This window comes from Muscardinus avellanarius, assembly GCF_963383645.1.
Source record: "Muscardinus avellanarius genome assembly, chromosome: 15".
Classification (NCBI taxonomy): domain Eukaryota; kingdom Metazoa; phylum Chordata; class Mammalia; order Rodentia; family Gliridae; genus Muscardinus; species Muscardinus avellanarius.
Window position 1 is genome coordinate 26,162,163 of NC_137801.1, and position 25,263 is coordinate 26,187,425.

The 25,263-nt window shown below is 41.1% G+C and overlaps 1 protein-coding gene across 5 annotated transcripts in view; it reads left to right on the top strand.

Annotated features, from left to right (window-relative positions):
• SPAST (spastin) overlaps positions 1–25,263 on the top strand; it is a gene marked incomplete at both ends in the record, with an annotated part of 58,273 nt that overhangs the window by 20,417 nt on the left and 12,593 nt on the right. For 3 of the 5 annotated variants that reach the window (XM_080711712.1, XM_080711713.1, XM_080711714.1), the window contains 8 exons: positions 8,365–8,552; positions 10,268–10,401; positions 10,652–10,745; positions 12,972–13,046; positions 13,841–13,912; positions 20,731–20,806; positions 21,118–21,209; positions 21,351–21,430. In XM_080711712.1, the coding sequence (XP_080567838.1) occupies positions 8,365–8,552; positions 10,268–10,401; positions 10,652–10,745; positions 12,972–13,046; positions 13,841–13,912; positions 20,731–20,806; positions 21,118–21,209; positions 21,351–21,430 (811 nt within the window). Of the gene's footprint in view, positions 1–4,030; positions 4,127–8,364; positions 8,553–10,267; positions 10,402–10,651; positions 10,746–12,971; positions 13,047–13,840; positions 13,913–20,730; positions 20,807–21,117; positions 21,210–21,350; positions 21,431–25,263 lie in introns of all 5 variants that reach the window. The other 2 variants (XM_080711710.1, XM_080711711.1) reach the window with 1 other exon arrangement.

Genomic DNA, 25,263 nt, shown 5'->3' on the forward strand with positions numbered 1-25,263 from the left:
TTATTTTATTTTATTTTTGCAGTACTGAGGATTGAACCCAGGGACATTTGGTCTCTGAGCTGCATTCCCAGCCCTATTTTTTATTCTTTGTTTTGAAACATAACATGAGTTAGGGACTGTGCATCCTAACTCAGGGTCTCATGCATGCTAAGTAGGTGCTCTATCGCTGGAGCTACATCCCCAATTAGTCCTCTTTTTCTTTTAACAGAAGTTAATTAGAGCAGGGTCACAGTTGCAGTATACTACCGTAGTGTGTTTCTATATGTTTCCATACATAGAAATCCAGATTATATATTACTTAAAACAAGTTCTAAAGCTGGGCATGGTGGTGCACACTTGTAATCCCAGCATTTAGGAGGTTGAGACCTGAGGATCGCGGTTCGTGGACAGCCTCAGCTACTTAGTGAGGCTCTTTGTAATTTAGTGAGACCCTGTTTCAAAATAAAGAATAAAAAATAGGGCAGGGGGTGTAGCTTGGAGGTTGAATGCCCCTGGGTTACATCCCCAGACCCGCAAAAATAAATAAACAAACAAGTTCTAGCTGGGCAGGGTGGGGCACACTTGTAATCACAGTACCTGGGAGGATTGTAGTACAGGAGAATTGTAGGTTCGAGTCCAGCCTTAGCAACTAAAAGAAACCTTCAGCAATTTAATGATATCCTGTTTCTGAAAAAAATAAGAGCTTGAGTTGTGTGTAACTCAGAGGGATAATGTCCTTGGGATCAATCACCCCCCCCCAATAAAATCCATGTTTTATACCTTTGTTATTCCCAGATTTTTATCAAAAAAGGATTTAATTTTTTTTTACTACATAATGAATGTTCCTATGAGCTTTTTGTTACATTTAATTGAAGAGTGTTAATTGATAAAGAAGACTTTTTAAAAATCAGTGGGTTTTTTCCTAACTTATGCTTTTACCTACACAAGTGGATTATGTCTCAGCATGGTGACTTAAAGAGTGTTATCACTGAGAAAATCAAACGACCTGTTAGCCAACCAAAAAACAAAGTAGAGGCTCCAAGGTATATTGTATCAACCAGTTCTAGGACACAAACACTCTGTAGTACTTTGTGCTGTGTGTAAAAAGGACAGCTGCTATTTAACCTGTCCCAAAGGCATGGCGCCTGCTTGTCTGACCTCAGAAATAAAAGTTTGAGTTAGAATGTATGCGTTGCTTGTTTTTTTTGTAGTACTGAGGATCAAACCCAGGGTAGGTGCATGCTAGGCAAGTGCTCCGCACGTGAACTACACCCCTGGCTCCTTTGCTGTGTTTTTACTACTCATTGACTTGCCTAGTACAGAAGAAAAGGTGATGATTGCTTGGAATATTTTAGCAAAATAAACATGGTAAAAATGAATTTCTGTAGCTGGGTGTAGTGGTACATGCCAGTAATCACTGTCCTTAGAAGGCGAGACAGGAGGATTGCAAGTTGAAGGACAGCTTCAGCAAGTAGTGAGACTAACATCAACCTAGCGAGAATCTGTTTCCAAATAAGAAATAAAATCGGGCTGGGGGTGTAGCTTGAAGGTAGAATGCTTCTGGATTTACTTCCCAGTAACCACCCCCACGCACACAGCCTCTGTTATGGGTGAGGCATAGAGTATGATTTTTGTACGGTATTTAATCCTTGAGACTTTTAGAAAACTGAAGCTAAAGCAGGGCCCCAGCACTGAGAAGCGATGGAGCAGAGCATACGTCAGCTAGCATATGGACTGGCTGCTTAGATGGGAGAGAGAGTTGTACTGGTACAGAGTGGCAGAGATCAAAATGCTGCTCTTCTTGGGCTTTAGGTGGCAGATTTAGAGACCCAGGAAGGCGGGGTTTTCTTATTTGAAGTGGGAGTACAGTTGAAAGAATCCCCTGTAATTATAAAAGTATTTCATATAGGCACATGTCACAAAACTTTAAAAGCTTAACTATAAACGGGCATGGTTTTGCTCAGTCGTAATCGCAGAAATTGGGAAGCTGAGACAGGAGGATCAGCCAGCCTCAGCTACTTAGTGAGGCTCTTGGCAACTCAGTGAGACACTGTTTCAAAATAAATAATAAAAAAAATAGGGCTGGGGGTATAGCTTAGAAGTAGAATGCCCCTGGGTTCCATCCTCAGCACCACAAAATATATATATAGATATATAGATATATATAGTTTAAGTATTAGTAGCATTCATTCCACACTCTGCATGCCCCAGCCACCCATTCTCCCTCCCAAGAGTCAGTCCTGTTACCAGTTTCTCTGGGTCCTTTTTAGAGGTAATCTTCATGTATACAATGGCACAAATGTCTTTTTAAACATATGGTGGTAAACACATAGTTCTGTAGCATGCTTATTTATTCCATTCTGCTTTATTGCCTTTATTTTTTGCTTGGTTTAATATTAGATAATGCAGGTAAATATGGCATTTCCTAGGTATTTCTTATTTCCTTCTGTGTACTTTTAAGTGTGCGCACGCGCCTCCCTTCCCCACCCCCCTTCTCTCTCTCTCTCCCCTTACTGAGTTGTAAAAGGCCTCACTAAGTAGCTGAGGCTTTTCGTGAACCACTATCCTCCTATCTCAGCCTCCCAAATGCTGGAATTACAAGCGTGCGCCACCGCACCTGGCTCTATTATTCTTTTTTTTTTTTTTTTTTTTTTTTTTGGTGGTGGTGGTACTGGGAGTAGAACCCAGGGGCCTTCTACCTCTGGGCTATACTCCCAGACCTATTTTATATTTTATTTGGAAACGGGCTCACTAAGTTGATGAGAGCCTCACTAAGTAGCTGGGGCTGGCTTCGAACCTGTGCGATCCTCCTATCTCAGCCTCCCAAGCGCGGGGATTACAAGCGTGCGCCACCACGCCCGGCTTATTCTTTATTTTTAAACAGGGTCTCATTAAGTTACAGTGGTCTTCATTAAGTAGCTGAGGCAGGCCGTGAACATATGATGCTCCTTTCTCTGCCTCCAAGCACTGTGATTACAAGTGTGCACCAACCATGCTGGCCAAATGCTCTTTTCTCTTAAATGTCCCTTTTTAATCTTTTTTTTGTAAAATCTCAAATCTTAGCCAGATCATTACCCACTTCTCTAAAGCTTTTTCAGTGATCAATTTTGTACTATGTATTCTTTTTCTTAATATATTGTGTGTTAAATTGCCAGTTTTTTGTTTTTGTATTTGTTTTTTGGTGGTACTGGGGTTCCTGGAAGCCCTTTTACCTCCGAGCTACACTCCCAAACCTATTTTATACTTTTTTATTTGGAAACAGGGTCTCTTAAGCCAGCGGGGCTTGGCTTTGAACCAGCGCGATCCTCCTATCTCTGCCTCCCAAGCGTGGGGATTACAAGCGTGCGCCACCATGCCCGGCTAAACTGTCAATTATATTTAATAAGTTTATGGATGGTAGAGAGTGTAGTCATCTTTTATTCTCATGGTACTTACCTAACACAGTGATTTGGATATTAGATATTTAGTTAATATGTTTGTAATAATAGTAATATGTAGTGGAGCGCGGTAACACACACTTGTAATCTCAGTATTTGGGAGGCTGAGACAGAAGAATTAGTTTGCAGCCAGCCTCAGCTACTTAGTGAGGCCCTCCACAACTCAGTGAGACCCTGTTTCAAAATAAAGCCTAAAATATAGGGGCTGGGGGACTGGGGGCTTAGCTTGGAGGTAGAATGCCCCTGGATTCCATTCCCAGTACTGCCAAAAAAAAATAGGGCTGGGGGTATAGCTCGGAGGTAGAATGCCCCTGGGTTCCATCCTCAGTACTCCAAAAAAGAGAAAAAATGGTGATATGTAACTGTCTCAGCCTGAATAAATCATAATTTGAACATAACCTTTCACTTGTTAAATTCTATTGCTATTTTGATGTCTGAATTTTTTACTAATTATATTTTAATTTTAAGTTATATTTTATATAAATGCAAAAACTCATCATATGACAACCTTATATAACACCTTGAATAATTTTTCATTTTTACATACACATTTTATTTGTTCATTATATCTTTTTTGTTTATTTTGTGCTTTTTTAACTTCCTTTGTTGCATAGAGAAGCTGCAACCAGTTTTGCAGTTTTCCAAGTCACAAACGGACGTCTATAACGACAGTACTAACCTGACTTGTCGAAATGGACATCTCCAGTCAGGTAGGTCTAGGTTAACTAACATGTAAAACCATAAAGCTTGCATGCAAACTGATGGTACTTAACCTGTAATGCTGATTCGATTGTATAATGGAAGGTTTAATTGTTTTTGTTTTCACAGGGCTGTGTTCAAAATACAGTATCTCTATCCTTCATATCGTTTGTACATGTAAAAATAAGCAATAGCCATTGTAAACATGTTTGCAACCTACAGGTTTTAAGATTATAAGATATATATTCTTTGTCTTCTTTTTGGCACTGGAGATTGAACCCAAGGTCATTCTACTTCCAGGAACTCAGTGATACCGTCCCTTTGAGCTATTCTCCAGCCCTGTTTTATTTCATTTCATTTTGTGGTACTGTGGACTGAGGGCTTTCTCCTCTGAGTTATACCCACCGCCCTGTATTACTTTTTATTTGAAGCAAGGTCTCAACTGGGTTGCTGAGTGTCTCACTTGGTTGCTGTCATTGAACCTGCAATCCTCCTGTCTCAGGTTCCCAAGTAGTAGGATTACAGGCATGCCTTACCATACCTGGCTTAATTTTTATTTTGAAATGGTCTTGCTAAGTTACCTCATACTGCTGGCCTTGAAACGGTGTTCCTCTTACTTAGTCTCCCAAATACTGGAATTACACGTGTGTGCCACCATGCCCAACTTGAATATATATTTACTTATTATTATTATTATTATTATTATTATTACTTGATATTGGGCATTGAGCTCAGAGGCATTCTATCCCTGAGCTACACCCCCAGCCCTATTTTATTTTTTATTTTGAAACAAGGATTCACTAAGTTTCTGAGAGTCTTGCTAAATTGCTGAGGTTGGCCACCAAAACTATGATATTCCTGTCTCAGTCTCAAGTACTAGGATTACAGGTGTATGCCAACATGCTTGGTACGAATTATTAATAATTGTATTGGTTCTCTATCTTCTGTAGATTGAATCTCTCTATTTTTTATTTTATTTTTGGGGGTACTGAAGATTGAACCCGGGGGCATTCTACCTCTCAGCTACGACATAGCCCAATTTTTTATTCCTTTTTTTAATTCCCCACCTCCCCCCGTGGTACTGGGGATAAAACCCAGGGGCATTTTACTTCTGAGCTACACCTCCAGCCCTATTTTTTTTTTTAATTCTTTATTTTGAAACAGGCTCTTAGTTGCAAAGGGTCTCACTGAGTAGCTGAGGCTGTCCATGAATAGTGATCCTCCTGTCTCAGCCTCCCAAGTACTGGGATTACAAGTGTGTGCCACCATACCTAGCTTTCATTCCTTATTTCTAAACAGAGTCTCGCTAAGTTGTGGAGGGCCTACAACTTAGGCCTAACAACCTAAGTAGCTTAGGTTGGCTGCGAACCTTCAATCCTCCTGTCTCAGCCTTCCAAGTACTGAGATTAAAAGGGTGTACTGCTGCACTCAGCTTTGAATCTGTTTTTACAGATAGAGACACCCTCAGCCCTATTTTTATTCTTTATTTTGAAACAGTGTCTCACTGAGTTGAAAAGGGCCTCACTAAGTAGCTGAGACTGTCCACAAACTGTGATCCTTCTGTCTCACCCTCCCAAATGCTGGGATTACAAGCATGCACCACCTCGCCTGGCTTCTCTTTTTTATATTTGAAACAAGGTCTCACTGAGTTGCGAAGGGCCTCTTTATGTGGCGGAGGCTGTCCTTAAAACCACGATCCTCCAGTCTCTGCCTCCTGAATTCTGGGATTACAAGTGAGTGTCACCATGCCTCACTTAAGACTGGTTGTCTAGCTGGGCATGGTGGTACATGCTTGTAATCCCAGGATTGTGGAGGCTGAGACTGGAGGATCGCTGTTCGCAGATAGCCTCAGCTACTTAGTGAGGCCCTCTGCAACTCAGTGAGACCCGGTTTCAAAATAAAGAATAAAAAATAGGGCATGGTGTGTAGCCCGGAGGTTGACTGGCCCTGGGTTCCATCCCCAGACCCGCAAAAAAAAAAAAAAAAGACTGGTTGTCTTTTGACTTAGAGACATTCTGTTACACACACACACACACACACTCACACACACACACACTCACACACACACACACCCCACGTAAAATATTTGTTGTATTAAAAGCTACAACTTTATCCTCTCAATTAATTTAAAAGTGCTTTTGGTGGGCACAAGCTTTGGACTTTCATAGTGTTTTATAGTCATAAAAGTTTGGAACAGCCAGGTGTGGTGGTACATGCTTGTAATCCCAGTACTTGGAAGGCTGAGACAGGAGGATTGCAGGTTCACGGCCAGTCTGCAACTTAGAGCCTTCTGCAACTTAGAGCCCCAGTACTGCAAAAAATAAATAAATAGCCGGGCGTGGTGGCACATGCTTGTAATTCCTGTGCCTGGGAGGCAGAGACAGGAGGATCGCACAGGTTTGAAGCCAGCTCTGCTGGCTTAAGAGACCCTGTTTCCAAGTAAAAATATAAAAATAGGTCTGGGAATGTAGCCTGGAGGTAGAAGGGTTTCCAGAAACCCCAGTACTACCAAAAAATAAAAAATTAAAATAAATAATAAAAATAATTCCAGTCATGGTGGCGCATCCTTGTAATTCCAGTACTTGGGAGTCCAGTTTTGAACAGACAGTACTGGACAGACAGCCTCAGCTACTTAGGCCCTCTGCAACTTATTAGACCTTGTTTCAAAATAAAGAAAAAACAGGGCTGGGAGTGTAGCGTGGAGGTAGAATGCCCCTGGGCTCCATCCTCACTACTGAAAAAATAAGTAAATTTCAATCACAGAATATACCAGAATGTTCAGAGGGTCTGTAGATGAAAGAAATTATGGTTATTAAGTTTTTTCTTTTCCTGATGCATTTTTTAATTTAAAAAATATATCTAGCCAGACGTGGTGGTGCACGCTTATAATCCCTGCACTTGGGAGGCTGAGACAGGAGGATCGCTCCGGTTCGAAGCTAGCCTCAGCTGGCTTAAAAGACCCTGTTTCCAAATAAAATATAAAATAGGTCTGGGAGTGTAGCCTGCAGGTAGAAAGCCCCTGGGTTCCATCTCCAGTACCACCAAAAAAAAAAAAAAAAAAAAAAATGTATCTAAGCTGGGGGTGGTGGTGCACGCTTGTAATCCCAGCATTCTGGAGGCTGAGACCAGAGGATTGCAGTTTGCGGACAGCCTCAGCTACTTAGTGAGGCCCTTTGCAACTCAGTGAGACCCTGTTTCAAAGTAAAGAATAAGCCAGGCGTGGTGGCGCACGCTTATAATCCCCGCGCTTGGGAGGCGGAGACAGGAGGATCGTGCAGGTTTGAAGCCAGCCTCGCTGGCTTAAGGGACCCTGTTTCCAAATAAAAGTATAACATAGATCTGGGAGTATAGCCCGGAAGTAGAAGAGTTCCATCCCCAGTACCACAAAAAAAGTAAATATTAAAAAAATAAAGAATAAAAAATAGGGCTGGGCATGTAGCTTGGAGGTAGAATGCCCCTGGGTTCTATTCCCAGTATCGCAGGAAAAAAAAAAAAAAAAAAAAAACAAGAAATAAAAATAAAAGAAAAAAATTCATATGGAAGAAAGAGAATATAAAAAGATAAGAAACAAATATAGCTCCCAAATACTGAAGAAAAAAATGTAGCAAAAGCATTAGGAACACATTATACACAGGACAGAAGGTACTCACTAAATAGCTGAGGCTGTCTGTGAACCTGGGATCTTTTTATCTGAGCCTCCCAAGTACTGGGATTCCAAGCATGTTCCTCCACATGGTGGCTCCCTATTTAATTTTTTATTTTCAAACAGTGTCATCCGGGCACGGTGGCGCACAGTTATCATCCCAGCATTTGGGAGGCTAAGACAGGAGGATCGCGGTTAGAGGCCTGCCTCAGCTACTTAGTGAGGCCCTTTGCAACTCAGTGAGACCCTGTTTCAAAATAATAAAAAATAGGGCTGGGGATACTGCTAGGAGGTAGAAGGCCCCTGGGTTCCATCCCTAGTGCAGGAAAAAAAAAAGAAAAAGAAACAGGGTCTAACTAAGTTGTGGAGGACCTCATTAAGTTGCTGTGGCTGGCTGTAAACCTGTAATCCTCCTGTCTCAGTCTCCCCAGTACTGGAATTACAAGCTTGCTCCACCATGTCCATCTGAAATCATCTTCATATTTTTGAATGTAAGAAAATGTTATTAGATTGGTTTTGTAAATTTGTACTTATCTGTGTTTAGTACTCTTTAGAATTCTTAGCTACAATTTTCTAATAATGACACTTAATCTTTTTCTTTGATAGAAAGTGGAGCTGTTCCGAAAAGAAAAGATCCTTTAACACATGCTAGTAATTCACTGCCTCGTTCAAAAACAGTTATGAAAACTGGATCCACAGGTCTTTCTGGTCACCACAGAGCACCCAGTTGTAGTGGTTTATCCATGGTTTCTGGAGCAAGACAGGGTCCTGGTCCAGCAGCTGCTGCTCATAAGGTATTCTAGGATAGTAACTAACTGCTGTGCTTTTGCAAATGAAAATTTGTATGTTATGTTTAAGGTAATTGCGAGTACTTATAAAACTTTAGAAAAATGATAAGTTTCCACAAAGTTATTCATAATTTTTTTTTTAATCTACAAGGGTATCTTGGAGATTGTGTGTGTGTGTGTGTGCGTGCGTGTGTGTGTGTGTGTGTGTGTGTGTGTGTGTGTGTGTGTAGGTAGGTAGTTTTGGGATTGAAACCAGGGGTGTTCTACCTCTGTGTACAACCCATCCCTTTCAATTTTTTATTTTGAAACAGGCTTAATAAGTTATAATACATTGGCCTTGAAACTGTGGTAATCCTTTCCCAGCCTCACAAGTACTGGTATGACAGGTGTGCGTCCACTGTGTCTGACAGCATCTTTTTTTTTTTTTTTTTTTTGTGGTACTGGGGTTCCTGGAAGCCCTTCTATCTCCAGGCTACACTCCCAGACCTATTTTTACATTTTTATTTGGAAACAGGGTCTCCTAAGCCAGCGCCCGCGGCTGGCTTCGAACCTGCGCGATCCTCCTGTCTCCGCCTCCCGAGCGCGGGGATGACAAGCGTGCGCCACCACGCCCGGCTCTGACAGCATCTTTTGTGTGTGTGTGTGTGTGTGTGGTACTGGGAGTGGAACCCAGAGGCTTTCTACCCCCAGTCTATACTCCAAGACCTATTTTATATTTTATTTGGAAACAGGGTCTCACTAAGTTGCTGAGGCTGGCCACACACACACAGACAAAATGTCTAAATTAACTACACTATGCGTAATGGCACATACTTGTAATCTCGCTACTTGGGATGCTGAGACTGGAGAATCGCAGGTTCATAGCCAGCCTCAGAAATTTAGTGAGGTGCTCCGCAACTTAGTGAGACTCTGTTCCAAATTAAAAAATAAAATATGTTGGTGGTGTAGCTCAGATGTAGAATGATCCTGGGTTCAATCCTCATAGGACACCAAAAAAAAAAAAAAAAAAAGTCTAAATGAAACCAAGTGCAGTGGCACATGCCCATGTGCCTATAATCCCAGTATCTCAGAGGCTGAGATAGGAGGATTGCAAGTTTGAGGCCAGCCTCAGTAAGGTAGCAAGGACCTGTTTTAAAACAAGCTTGTAAACCCAGCATTTGAGAGGCTGAGACCAGAGGATCGCGGTTCATGGACAGCCTCAGCTACTTAGTAAGGCCCTTTGCAAGTCAGTTTTAAAATAAAAAGTAAAAAATAGGTCTTTTGCAAGACCCAGTTTTAAAATAAAAAGTAAAAAATAGGGTTGGGGGTATAGCTTAGAGGTAGAATGCCCCTGGGTTCCATCCCCAGACCCTCAAAAAAAAAAATTTTTTTTTGAGCTTGAAGTGGTAGCACATGCTTGCAATCCCAGCGCTTTGGAGGCTGAAACAGGAGGATCATACAGGTTCAAAGCCAGCCTCAGCTACTGAGTGAGGCTCTCAGCAACTTAGTGAGACCATGTTTCCAAATAAAGTATAAAATAGGTCTGGGAGTATAGCCCGAATGTAGAAAAGTCCCTGGGTTCCACCCCCAGTACCATAGGTAGATAGATAGATAAAAATAAAAAGGGCTTGGGGAGTAGCTCAGTGGTAGTGAGCCTTTGAGTTCAATCACCAGTACCACACACACATAAGAAAAAGCCTAAATGATTTGAATTTTCACATTGAAATTTTATATTCTTGAAGGGTACTCCAAAAACAAATAGAACAAATAAGCCTTCTACCCCTACAACTGCTGCTCGTAAAAAGAAAGACTTGAAGAACTTTAGGAATGTGGACAGCAACCTTGCTAATCTTATAATGAATGAAATTGTGGACAAGTAAGTTTTGTTATCTAAAATATTTTATACTTTCTATATTTGAATTTTATGTGTAAAATCTTTCACAAGTAAATTAGATAATATCTTGTCTGATTTACATACTAAATTTTTATGAGTATAGATAATATAGAAAATAATTTTTGCTAAATTGTAGATTCACAGTTAAAATAAAAAATTACTCCTTCATATAGCTTGTACATAATTGTAATAATATTTTTGTTGTGGAATTAACTGAGTCTTTGTTTCTTAGTGGAACAGCTGTTAAATTTGATGATATAGCTGGTCAAGAGTTGGCAAAACAAGCATTGCAAGAAATTGTTATTCTTCCTTCTCTGAGGCCAGAGGTAAGGACTTTATATTCTAACTTTCCTCTAATACCATGTATTTCTAATTTATAAATCTGATAGGTAGCAAATGTTAGAGCTCTTCTAGAATAATGTAATGGTTGATTTTATGTTTTTAAAAGGACATTAACCTAGCAAGACCCTGTTTTAAATAAAAAAGAGGTGTGGCTTGGAGGTAGAATGACCCTGGTTTCAATCCCCAGTACCCCCCCACCCCCCCACGACAGCATTGGCAATTGGTGTTGATGAATATTAAGCACAGGGGAATGAATAGAGGGTCTAATCTCCAATTCATTTTTAACTTTTTTTTTTTTTTTTTTTTTTTTTTTTGGTGGTACTGGGTTTCTGGAAACCATTCTACCTCCAGGCTACACTCCCAGACCTATTTTTATACTTTTTTATTTGGAAACAGGGTCTCTTAAGCCAGTGCGGCTGTGCGAACCTGCGTGATCCTCCTGTCTCCGCCTCCCAAGTGCAGGGATTACAAACGTGTGCCACCACACCCGGCTTAACTTTATTTTGATACTGGGAATTGAACCCACAGACATTCTACCTCAGATCCACACCTCAGCCCTATTTAATTTATTTTTTATTTTTTGTGGTATTGGGGGTAGAACCTAGGGGCTTTTCTACCTCCAGGTTATACTCCCAGTCCTATTTTTTAGTTTTTTATTTTTATTTATTTATTTATTTTTGGTGGTACTGGGGTTCCTGGAAACCCTTCTACATCCGGGCTATACTCCCAGACCCATTTTTATATTTTTATTTGGAAACAGGGTCTCTTAAGCCAGCGAGGCTGGCTTTGAACCTGCACAGTCCTCCTGTCTCTGCCTCCCAAGCGCGGGGATTATAAGCGTGCGCCACCACACCAGCTTTATCATTATTATTATTTTTTAAACAGGGTCTCACTAGGTTGCTGAGAGTGTCACTACATGCTGAGGGTGTCTTCAAACCTGTGATCCTCCTCACTCAACCTCCCAGATACTAGGATTACAGGCATGTGCCACCATGGCGTGTGTGTGTGTGTGTGTGTGTGTTACTGGGGATGGAACCCAGAAGCACTCTCTTAGTTATATACTTAGTCCTTTTTTTTTTTTTTTTTTTGGTGGTACTGGGGTTCCTGGGAGCCTTCTACCTCCGGGCTACCTATTTTATATTTTTGAAGCAGGGTCTCTTACGCCAGTGCTGCTGGCTTCGAACCTGCGCGATCCTCCTGTCTCCGCCTCCCAAGCGTGGGGATTACAAGTGTGCGCCTCTACGCCCGGCTACTTAGTACTTTTTAAAATATATATATATTTTTGTTTCTTAAACAGAGGCTTCCTAAGTTGCTGAGAGTCTTGTTAAGTAGCTGAGGCTGGTCCAGAACCGGTGATCTTTCTGTCCCAGCCTCCTAAGTACTGGCATTACAGGCTTGTGTCACCGTGCCTGGCTTGTTTGGTGGAATTTCAGAATAAAGAAACATGTCTGTGTTCCAGCTGTCATTCTAGCAGTCTGCTTTTATTTCATCCACTAAATATTTAGTTTTATTTTGTTTTTTTTCTGCTTTTAATTATACTTATGTGTTATTTCATCTTTTTTCTGCTTTTAATTATACTTACATGTTTTATTTCTTTTTTTCTGCTTTTTATTATAATTATGTGTTTGGTCACTTTAAAGTTTTGGCATTTCTAGGTGGTTTTGGTTTTGGTTTTGGCACTAGGGGTTGAACCCAGGGATGTTCTACCTCTAGCTGCACCCTCAGCCCATTTTATAATCAGATCTCCCTTAGGATGATGGGAGTCTCACTGCTTGCTGAGGCCGTTCATGAACCTGTGATCCTCCCGTCTCAGCCTCCTGAGTACTGAGAGTACAAGCATGCTTCACCATGCCCGGGTTGGCATTTCTGTTTGGGATGCCACTGAAAAATACTGTTTTTCTAGATGACAAGCAGTATTAAAAATATCTAGAGGAGAGGTGGGTGTGGTGGCATGCACCTGTAATCCCAGTACTTGGGAGGCTGAGATAACAGAATCACAGGTTTGCAGTCAGCCTCACCTACTTAGGCCTTCCTCAGCTTAGTGAGACTCTGCTTCAAAATAAAGAATAAAAAATAGGGGTAGGGGTGTAGCTTGGATGTAGAATGCCCCCAGATTGAATCCCCAGTGCTGCCAAAAACAAAACAAAATAGGAAGTCTAGAGGGAAATTGTTGCAGATTCACAGTTGTGAACTAATGTACATTTTTTAAGTTGTTTACAGGGCTTAGAGCTCCTGCCAGAGGGTTGTTGCTCTTCGGTCCACCAGGAAATGGGAAGACAATGCTGGTAAGAATTCTTTTCAAGGTCAAGTATTTTATTTCAGTATTTGAGATAATATGATAAAAGGAACTTCGCATTATCCTTGAGTCTATTATGACTTGCTTTTTGCTACGATATACTTCTCTTAAGTTTCTAAAGTAATTTTCTTTTCTTTTTTTGTGGTACTGGGGATTGAACCTAGGGAGCACTGTACTTCTGAGCTATACCCCTGGCCCTTTTTATACATATATATATGTATACATATATGTGTGTGTGTATATATATATATATATATATATATATGTATGTATATGTATATATATTTGTGTGTGTGTGGTACTGGGGGTAGAACCCAGGGCTTTTCTACCTCTGGGCTATACTCCAGACCTGTTTTATATTTTTATTTGGAAATAGGGTCTCACTAAGTTGCTGAGAACCTCACTAAGTAGCTGAGGCTGTCCGCGAACTGCAATCCTCCAGTCTCAGCCTCCCGAATGCTGGGATTACAAGCATGCACCACCATGCCTGGCTGACCCTTAACTTTTAACCTATTTTTTTTTTTTTTTTTTTTTTTTTTTTTTTTGGTACTGGAGATTGAACCCAGGGGCACTCTACCTCCAAGCTATACACCTGGCCTTATTTTATTTTTATTTTGAAACAAGGTCTAAGTTGATGAGAGTCTCACTGTTTGCTGAGGCTGTCCTTGAACCTGAGATTCTGCTGTCTCAGCCTTCCTTTATAGGTGTGTGCAGGGCTTAATCAAATATGGCAATCTTTAAAGCAAGATTCTTAACTAATGTATGTATTCTTCTGATTTTAAGGCTAAAGCAGTAGCTGCAGAATCAAATGCAACCTTTTTTAATATAAGTGCTGCAAGTTTAACTTCAAAATATGTGAGTATTCTTTTTCCATTATTGTTATTTTCTAAGTTATTGTGTAAAGGTTACTATGTTAAATATAAATGGTATAATATTTCAGAAAAAGAGCTTTCTATGAATTTTATGTCATTTATTTATTTATTTATTTATTTATTTATTTTTGTGGTACTAGAAATGGTACCCAGGGTCCTTCTATCTCCAGGCTACACTCCCAGACCTATTTTATATTTTACTTGGAAACAGGCCTCACTAAATAGCTGCAGCTGGCTTTAAACCTGTGATCCTCCTGTCTCAGTCTCCCAAGTACTGGGATTACAAATGTGCGCCACTACGCCTGGCTGCAGTGGGGACATTCTACCTCTCATCTGCAGCTCTAGTCCTATTTTATTTATATTTATTTATTTTTAATTTATTTATTTATTGTGGTACTAGATATTGAAATCAGGGGCATTCTACCTCTGGGCTACATCCCCAGCCTTTTTATTTATTTTTAATTTTTATTTTTATTTATTTTTTGTTGTTTGTTTTGGCGTTACTGGGGTTCCTGGAAGCCCTTCTACCTCCGGGCTACACTCCCAGACCTATTTCATACTTTTTTATTTTTGGAAACAGGGTCTCTTAAGCCAGCAGGGCTAGCTTCGAACCTGTGCGATCCTCCTGTCTCCTCCTCCCAAATGCGGGGATTACAAGCGTGTGCCACCATGCCCGGCCTATTTTTTGTTTTGAAAGAAGGTCTCACTAGGTTGCTGTGAGTCTCACAACTTGCCAAGGCTTTCTTCAAACCTGTCATCCTCCTGTCTCAGCCTCTCAAGTACTGGGATTACAGACATATACACCATGCCAGACTTTCTTTGTTAGTTTATTTTGGGTTTTGGTTTTTGTAGGTATAGAACTCAGGGGCATTTTATACTCTGAGCTCTACTCCCAGCCCAATTATTTTTTTAGTCTTTATTTTATTTATTTATTTATTTATTTATTTATTTATTTTTTGCTAGTCTGGGGATGGAACCCAGAGGCATTCGACCTCCGAGCTACACCCCATGCCCTATTTTTTATTCTTTATTTTGAAACCGGGTCTCACTGAGTTGCAGAGGGCCTCACTAAGTAGCTGAGGCTGTCCGCGAACCGCGATCCTCCTGTCTCAGCCTCCCGAATGCTGGGATGACAAGCGTGCGCCACTGGGCGTGGTGGTGCAGGCTTGTAATCCCTGCGCTTGGGAGTCTGAGACAGGAGGATCACACAGGCTCTCAGCAACTTAGTGAGATACTGTTTCCAAATAAAAAATATAAAATAGGTCTGGGAGTATAGCCCCGAGATAGAAAGCCCCTGGGTTCCTCTCCCAGTACCACCAAAAAAATAAAATAAAAATAAAGAAGTATGCACCACCACTCCTGACTTATAACTGTTTACATTTGTGAGAAACCCTGTTTAAAAATAAAAGAGTAATAATATAGAGCTTGTAGCTTGGAGATAGAATGCCCTTGGGTTTCTTCCCCAGTACTACCAAAAAAAAAAAAAATTAGTCTTCAAGAATAAAACTTATGTATGCTTGTTAGACTCTTAGAGCAGGCGCATGATCGCACATACCTATAATCCCATTGCTGAGGAGGCTGAGACAGGATGGTAACAGATTCAAGGCTAGCCTCAGCAACTAAGTGAGACCCTGTTTCCATACAAATAAAGTAAGTCTGGTTGCCAGGCATGATGGTGCACACTTGTAATCCCAGCATTCAGGAGGTTGAGACAGGAGGATCACGGTTCACAGACAGCCTCAGCTACTTAGTGAGGCCCCTTGCAACTCTTGAGACCCTGTTTCAAATTAAAGAATACAAAATTGGGAGCTGGGTGTGGTGGCATACATTTGTAATTCCAGCAGTTAGGAGGCTGAGACAGGAGGATCGCGGTTCGCGGACAGCCCCAGCTAGTTAGTGAACTAAGACCCTGTTTGCAACTAAGACCCTGTTGCAAAAAAGAATAAAAAAATAGGTCTGAGGGTATAGCTCGAAGGTAGAATAGCCCTAGGTTGAATCCCTAGTACTACAAAAAAAAAAAAAATTGGACTTGGGGTGTAGCTCAGAGGTAGAGTACCTCTGAGTTCAATTTCAGGTACAATAAAAGACTAGGATTATGCTGACAAATACTGTATTACTATCTCAGAGAGCCACTAGGTATGAGAAAGAAACGCTTGTAATCCCCGTGCTTGGGAGGCGGAGACAAGAGGATCGTGAAGGTTCAAAGCCAGCTGCACTGGCTTACAAGACCCTGTTTCCAAATTTTAAAAATATAAAAGATCTGGGAGTGTAGCCTGAAGGTAGAAGGGTTTCCAGGAACCCCAGTACCACAAAAATAAATAAATAAATAAATAAATAAATAAATAAATAAATAAATAAATATTAAAAAAATGAAAAACTGATGTCTAAATTTTTGGTTTCCTCATTGTGAACTAAAATGTGACATAAGATCTTCCTTTTATTTGTTTTAGTGGTGCTGGGGTTTGAACCCAGGGGCAGTCTATCTCCAAGCTACACCCCCCAGCCTAATTTTTTATTCTTTTTTTTTTTTTTTTGGTGGTACTGGGGATGGAACCCAGAGGCTTTCTACCTCCAGGCTATACTCCCAGACCTTTTTTATATTTTATTTGGAAACAGGGTCTCACTAAGTTGCTGAGAGCCTCACTAAGTAGCTGAGGCTGGATTCGAACCCGTGCAATCCTCCTGTCTCAGCTTCCCAAGCGCAGGGATTACAAGTGTGCGCCACCACGCCCAGCCCTTATTCTTTATTTTGAAACAGGGTCTCACTAAGTTGTGGAGGGTGTCACTAAGTAGCTGAGGCTGGATGAACCCGGATCCTTCTGTCCCAGCCTCCCAAATGCTGGAATAACAAGTGGGCGCCACCACACCTGGCTAGATCTTCTTCTTTTTTTTTTTTTTTGGTGGTACTTGGATTCCTGGAAGCCCTTCTACCTCCAGGCTACACTCCCAGACCTATTTTTACATTTTTTAAATTTGGAAACACGGTCTCCTAAGCCAGCACACGTGGCTGGCTTCGAATCTGCGCGATCCTCCTGTCTCTGCTTCCCAAGCTCGGGGATTACAAGTGTGCACCACCACACCCGGCTAGATCTTCCTTTTTTTAAAAAAAAATTATTTTGTCCTAAAATGTAGGTCTCTTTTTTCATTCACTTCCCCTACTTATAACAATATCAAACAAACTTCAGTCCAGTTTTGGAATAATGTAGGCATAGCTGCAGAGTCCAGAGAGAGTAATTTGGTATGTAAATAGGTCGTTCCTGTCAAATCTTTGTGTGTGCGCGCGCGCTCCTGAGGATTAAACCCAGAGACATTCTACCTCTGAGCTATACCCATAGCCCTGTTTTATTTTTTTATTTTGAAACAGGGTCTTACTATAAGGCGGAGGGCCTAAGTTGCTGCGGCTGGCTGTGAACCTGTGATCCTCATGTTTCAGCCTCCCAAGTACTGGGATTATAGGCATGTGCCACCATGCCTGACGCTGTCAAATCTTATACTGCTTTGCATTTCTCCTCCCTTTTCTATTTGCTACCAGTGATGTCTTAATCTCTGCCTATCAAAATCTTTATCACTGAAAATATTTTGGCAATTTTACTTAAACTGAAATACGAATCTCTAGTAAATATTCTATAAAACTTTGAAGCATTGGCATTTGATACACTAAATACAGAAATGGTCACTGCTTGGTTTGGGTACTTCGTCTCCATGAGAGGCTCAGAGAATAGCTTTACTGTCAGGAATTTACCTCAGCCTTCCTCCTTATGGAGAAAGAAACTTTTTTTGAGATAAGATCTTGTTATGTTGCCCAGGCTGGTTTTTAATTCATGAGCTCAACTGATACTGTCTTCTCAGTGTCCTGAGTAGCTGTGAGTACAGATGTGCACTACCAAGCACACTAGAAATTTGGTTTTCTTAGCCTACCAAGAGCAGAAATACCTGTGTCTTAGGAACACAGATTAGGTTAGAATTGTCCGGCTGGCATAAACAGCATACTGTCTGCCTATAATTTTATGTGTATGAGAAGCTTATAAAGTTGTATAATGAGCAGTGAATTAAATAAAGAATGCAAACTTGACATGTTGATCATGGTATGAGTATTTTGTGGCATTGGGCTAGAGTAGCTTCCATCTCTGTGATAGATAATTTGCTATTAGATCCTTAGGGTGGGTGTGGGTGGGTGTGGGGGGGTACTGGGCAGGGAACCCAGGGGCTTTCTATCTCTGGGCAACACTCCCAGAACTATTTATTGTTTTATATTTTATTTGGAAACAGGGTCTCACTAAGTTGCTGAGAGGCTCACTAAGTAGCTTAGGCTGGCTTTGAACCTGTGTGATTCTCCTGTCTCAGCTTCCCAAGTGCTGGGATTGCAAGTGTGTACCACCGCACCTAGTTTTGATCCTTACTTTGCTTTTTTTAAATTGTTGTTTGTATAACTGGGGATGGAACCCAGGACCATTCTACCTCCGAGCTACACCCCCTGCCCTATTTTTTATTCTTTATTTTGAAACAGGGTCTCACTGAGTTGCAGAAGGCCTCACTAAATAGCTGAGGCTGTCCATGAACCATGATCCTCCAGTCTCAGCCTCCACAATCCTGGGATTACAAGTATGCGCCACCATGCCCAGCTCAGATCCTTAGTTTTAAAGTCCCTTTACTAAGACTCTTCCTCCGTTTTTTTTTTTGTTGTTGTTGTTGTTGTTGTTTGTTTGTTTTTTTGTTTTGGTGGTACTGGGGGTGGAACAACCCAGGGGCTTTCTACCTCCAGGCTATACTCCCAGACCTTTTTTTTTTTTTTTTAATTTGGAAACAGGGTCTCACTAAGTTGCTGAGAGCCTCACTAAGTAGCTGAGGCTGGCTTCGAACCTGTGCGATCCTCCTGTCTCAGCCTCCCAAGCGCGGGGATTACAAGATGCGCCATCACGCCCAGCTTCTTGCTCCTTTGAACAGCTATTAAAATACTGTTATTTTACTGAAACGGGACTTTTTTCATCCTATATCAGGAACGTTCTCCTCTCCTAGTTAACTTGTACTCATTCTTAAGGTATAAATGGAAATGCTGTAACCTTCCTTAACTTATTCTTCATAGCACCTTTTGCCTCTTATTTGTAATATTAATTGAAGTTGTAATTCATACCCATTTGTATGATTTGTTTGATTATTTCAGTTACATCAGGTTTCACCATCACCTCTACTGGAAGACAGTCTCTGTGAGGACAGAACTCATTAACATGTTTTCTTCAGTGTTTATATCTATAGTACCTTTGAACAGTTCATAGATAATAAGTAAATACTTCCAGAATAAGTAGATAATCAAGTCAATATAGATACTGTTCTTTTATTTATTAGGGAATTGAGTGTGGAGACATTGAGTAATGTGCTCAAGAACCCATACCTGGAAGTGGCCTCAGGGATTTGAGCACCAATGAGTGGCTTGAAAATCTGAGCCCTTTCATGTAAATTTTTATGGCAACTATTTTCTTTTATTCAGACTTTTTTCAAGTCTATTTTCTTTCATCTTGATGGTTACTGAAGCCGTGTAACCATCACCTTAACCCCTAATCTCTTAATGAATCTTTTGGACAGTCTGTGTGTGTGTGTGTGTGTGTGTGTGTGTGTGTGTGTGTGTGTGTGTGTGTGTCTGGGGGTTAAACTCAGGGGCCTTTTACCTCCAAGCTGTACCCACCAAACCCTGTTTTATATCTTTGTTTTGAAACAGGGTCTCACTGTGTTAATGAAAGTCTTATGTTTGCTGTAGCTTTTCTCACACCTGAGATTCTCTGTCCCAGCTTCCCAAGTGCTGGGATTATAGGCGTGTGCTACCATGCCCAGCTGTGAATATATTTTTTACACAAGTAGATTTAATTCTAAATAGATTTGATTAGCAGTATGTTAGTACTGCTAATTAACCGGCTTATGGTATATTAATCTTTTTTGTGTGTGTGTGGTACTGAGGGTGGAACCCAGGGGCTTTTATACCTCTGGGCTATACTCCCAGACCTATTTTATACTTTATTTGGAAACAGGGTTTCACTAATTTACTGAGACTCTGAGTAGCTGAGGTCGAACCTATGTAATCCTCCTTTCTCAGCCTCCCAAGTGCCAGGATTATAAGCGTGCGCCGCCATGCCCAGCTTTATATTAATGTTTTTTGTTTGTTTGTTTTTTGTTTTTGTTTTTTTTGGTGGTACTGGGGTTCCTGGAAGCCCTTCTACCTCTGGGCTACACTCCCAGACCTATTTTTACATTTTATATTTGGAAACAGGGTCTCCTAAGCCAGCGCGCACGGCTGGCTTCGAACCTGCGCGATCCTCCTATCTCTGCCTCCCAAGCGCGGGGATTACAAGTGTGCGCCACCACGCCCGGCTATATTAATGTTTTAAAAACAAACCTAAAGCTGGGTGTGATGGAGCACGTTTGTAATCCCAGTACTTGGGAGGCTGAGACAGGAGGATCGTGATTGTTAGACAGCTTGAGCTATTTAATGAAGCCCTTTGCAACTCAGTGAGACCCTGTTTCAATATAAAGAATAAAAAATAGGGCTGGGGGTGTAGTCAGAGGTAGAATGTTCCTGGGTTCCATCCCTAATAGTGAAAAAAGAAAAAGAAAAAGCCTAAGTTGGGCGAGGTGACGCACAGTGTAATCCAGTACTTGGGAGGCTGAGACAAGAGGCTTGCAGGTTCACAGCCAGCCTCAGCTACTTAGTGAGGCCTAGGTTCTAGTCTGTCAGTCATGTCGGTCATAAAGTTTTAGAAATAGAATAATGTTGTACTTTATTTTATAACAATATTTGATGCCTTTTTTTAGGTGGGAGAAGGTGAAAAATTGGTGAGAGCTCTTTTTGCTGTGGCTCGAGAACTTCAACCTTCTATAATTTTTATAGGTAAGAACATGTTTTCCAACTAAATTAATTGCATACTTGTGAAATTCCTCGTTTCAAATATGAGTGATGTGATAGGCAAGATTATCAAAAAAGGAAAAATTTAAAGACAAGCAGAGATACACGCCTGTATCTAGCTCAGAGGTTAAATGGCCCTGGGTTCAATCTCCAGTACCAAAAATTAGGGGAAGGAAAAGAAGGGTGAGATAAAGAGTTTAGTAAATTCATAGGACCACTGTGTTAATGAGTAAATAACTCTCTTAGGTAACGCACTTATTTTGGCTGTTACTAATTTTTATCCTCATTCCCTGTAGATGAAGTCGACAGCCTTTTGTGTGAGAGAAGAGAGGGGGAGCACGATGCCAGCAGACGCCTCAAGACTGAGTTCCTGATAGAATTTGATGGGGCGAGTATTCATCATTATATCTTTAATGTGGTCGTTTAGTATTTATTTCTTCCTGTTAAACAAACCATATTGGAAATGCATGCCTCTTTTTTGTTTTATTTCTTTATCTAAAAGTACTGAAAACCTGCTTTTGGCTTGTAGGTCCAGTCTGCTGGGGATGACAGAGTTCTTGTAATGGGTGCCACGAACAGGCCACAGGAGCTTGATGAGGCTGTTCTCAGGTAGGAGATTCATATTCATTTATGACAGATAGGCTCACTCAGCGATCATCTCACATACGTCTTACTTCCGTGTGTGTGTGTGTGTGTGTGTGTGTGTGTGTGTGTGTGTGTGTGTGTGTGATGCTGGGGAGTTGACCTCAGAGCTACTCCCCCAACACTATTTTATATTTTGTTTTGAACAGGGTCTCCCTAGGTTAATGAGAGTCTTACTACTTGCTGAGGCTGCCCTTGAACCTGTGATCCTCCTGTCTCAGCCTCCCAATTACTGGGATTACAGATGTGTGTTTACTGCTTTCAATTTTTTTCTTTTCTTTTTTTTCCTTTTTTCTTTTTTTGGTGGTACTGGGGTTCCTGGAAACCCTTCAACCTCCGGGCTAAACTCCCAGGCCTATTTTATACTTTTTGTTTGGAAACAGGGTCTCTTAAGCCAGATAGGCTGGCTTTGAAACTGTGCGATCCTCCTGTCTCCACCTCCCAAGTGAAGGTAGTACAAGTGTGCGCCACCACGCCTGGCTCCCAGCTTCAATTTTAAGACTAAATTATTTCCTTCCCTGTACTCTCCTCTGGGCAGGCATTACCAACTTACATGGATTTTGAGGTCAGATACAGTATAATACCAGGAGAACTAATTGTCACTTTATGGTTTTAGGTTTGCATTAAATTACCTTTAAACTCAAAACTGATTCATACCCTTTTATTCAGCTTCCTGAGAAGCTGAACAAAGTAGGTATCATGAGAACTATCTTTTTGTTCTTGTATGTTTGAGAAAATTCAGCTCCTTCCTACTGGAAAAGATAGTTTGACTGAGCATAACATTCTTGGACCTCCTTTTCTTTTCCCTAGGAATTGACAACATTGTTTTTGGGATTGAATGTCGCAGTGTAGAAGGCTGGATCCATAGTGATTTTTTTTTAAATTCACATTTATATATTAACTTATTTTTTCTTTTTACTGGGTAGAATTTTTAACCATTGAGATCTAGTTATTTGAATAATAATATTGATTGGTTTTTGTTAATTTCTTACAGGATTTAACAGTTTTTTGGGGGGAGTACTGGGCAAAAGGCATTCTACCTCCGAGCTACACCCGTAGCCCTTTTATTTTTTATTTTGTTTCAAAATACACCGGGTGTGGTGGCACACACTTGTAATCCCTGTGCTTGGGAGGCAGAGACAGGAGGATTGCTCAGGTTCAAAGCCAGCCCCGCTGGCTTAAGAGACACGGTTTCCAAATAAAAATATAAAAAAATAGCCAGGCGTGGTGGCGCACGCTTGTAATCCCTGTGCTTGGGAGGCGGAGACGGGATCGTGCAGGTTCGAAGCCAGCCGTGCTGGCGTAAGAGACCCTGTTTCCAAAAATTAAATAGGTCTGGGAGTGTAGCCCGGAGGTAGAAGGGCTTCCAGGAACCCCAGTACCACCACCACACACACAAAAAATGTGTGTGTGTGTGTGTGTGTGTGTGTGTGTGTGTGTGTGTGTGTGTGTGTCTGGGAGTGTAGCCCAGAGGTAGAAGGGTTTCCAGGAACCCCAGTACCCCCCCAAAAATATAAAAATAAATAAATAAATAAATAAGAATAAATATTGGATTGGATGTCACAGTGTAGAAAGCTGGATCCATATCGATTTTTTTCACATTTATAGATTAACTTGACTTGTTTTTCTTTTTACTTGGGTAGAAATTTCAATTATTGATATCTAGTTATTTGAAAAATAATATTGATTGATTTTTGTTAATTTCTTATAGGATTTGACAGTGTTTTTGGTTTGTTTGTTTGTTTCAGTACTGGGGCTGGAACCTAGGGGCATTTTACCTCCGAGCTACATCCTCAGCCCTATTTTTAATTTTTATTGTGAAACAGAGTCTCACTGAGTTGCAAAGGGCATAAGTAATATCCACAAACTGCTATCCTCTGTCTCAGCCTCCCAAATGCTGGGATTACAAACTGCATCACCACGCTTGACTGACAGGTTTTTTTTTTGGTGGGGGGTGGTACTGGCCAACAGGCATTCTATCTCTTAGCTATACCCATAGCCCTTTTTATTTTTTATTTTGAAACAAAGTCCTGCTATGTTGATGAGAGTCTCACTAAGTTGCTAAGGCATGCCTCAAACCTGTTATCCTCCTGTCTCAGCTTCCTAAGTACTGGGATTACAGGCATGTGCCACTATGCCTTTATTTTTATTATTTTATTATTTTTTTCTTTTTTTGCGGGTCTGAGGTTGGAGCCCAGGGGCATTTGACCGTCAAGGTACACCCCCTGCCCTATTTTTTATTCTTTATTTTGAAATAGGGTCTCACTAAGTTGTGGAGGGACTCAATAGTTGAGGCTGTCCAGGAACCTCAATCCTGAGGTCTCAGCCTCCCAAATGCTGGTATTACAAGTGTGTGCCACCACACCTGGCTCCCATTTCTTATATTAGATTTTTTTTTCAGTACTAGGGATGGAACCCAGGAGCTACACCCTCCAAGCTACCTCCTTGGGGTGTACCTCCAAGCTACACCCCAGCCCTATTTTTTAGTTGTTTTATTTTATTTATTTATTTAATTAATTTATTTATTTATTTATTTTGTATGTGTGTGTGTGTATATGGTACTAGAGATGGAACCCAGGGGCTTTCTACCCCCGGACTACACTCTCAGATCTATTTTTTAATATTTTATCTGGAAACAGAGTCTCACTAAGTTGATGAAAGCCTCAGTAAGTAGCTGAGGCTGGCTTCGAACCTGCACAATCTTCCTGTCTCAGCCTCCCAAGTGCTGAGATTACAAACATGTGCCACCACATCTGGCTAGTCATTTTATTTTTGAAACAGGGTCTCATTGAGTTGTGAAGGGCTTCCCTAAGTATGGGAGGCTATCTGTGAACCTCAGTCCTCCAGTTTCCACCTCCCAAATACTGAGATTACAAGCGTGCACCACCACACCCGGCTTATTTTGTTTGTTTTAAAACATTATTAGAGCCGGGCGTGGTGGCGCACGCTTGTAATCACCACGCTTGGGAGGTGGAGACAGGAGGATCACGCAGGTTCGAAGCCAGCCTTGCTGGCTTCAGAGACCTTGTTTCCAAAAATAAAAAGTATAAAATAGGTCTGGGAGTGTAGCCCGGAGGTAGAAAGGCTTCCAGGAACCCCAGTACCACCCCCCCCCAAAAAAATATATATATATATATATATATTAGAAAGCTGGGCGTGGTGGTATACACTTGTAATCCCCAGTACTTGGGCGGCTGACATAGGAGTATCACAGGTTTGTAGCTAGCCCTCAGCAACTTAATAAGGCCCTTTACAATTTAGTGAGACCCTGTTTCAAAATGAAAAATAAGATAGGGCTGGGGGTACATCACGAAGGTAGGCCCCTCAGGTCAATCCCCAGTACCAAACAAACAAAATTATTACAGCTGGATGTGACGGTGCACACTTATAATCCTCGTACTTGGGAGGCTGAAATATAAGAGGATTGCAAATTTGCTGCCAGCCTTAAAAATTTAGTGAGGCCTTCAGCAACTTTGTGAGACCTGTTTCAAAATAAAATATAAAATAGGATTAAAATAGGATTGGGATGAGGGTATAGCTGAGAGGAAGAATGTCCTTGGGTTCAATCAAACACTGAGCAAACATTATTAGCTGGGCATGGTGGCACAAACCTGTAATCCCAGTACCTGGAGACCAAGACAGAAGGGTTGAAGGTTTGAGGCCAGCCTCACCACTTAGCAGGACCTTCAGCAACTCAGTGAGACTCTCGTTTCAAAATAAAAAAGTAAAAAGGGTTGTGGCCCCTTCAGAATTAGGCCCCTGCATTGAATTCCTAGCACCACAAAAGTAAGTAAATAAAT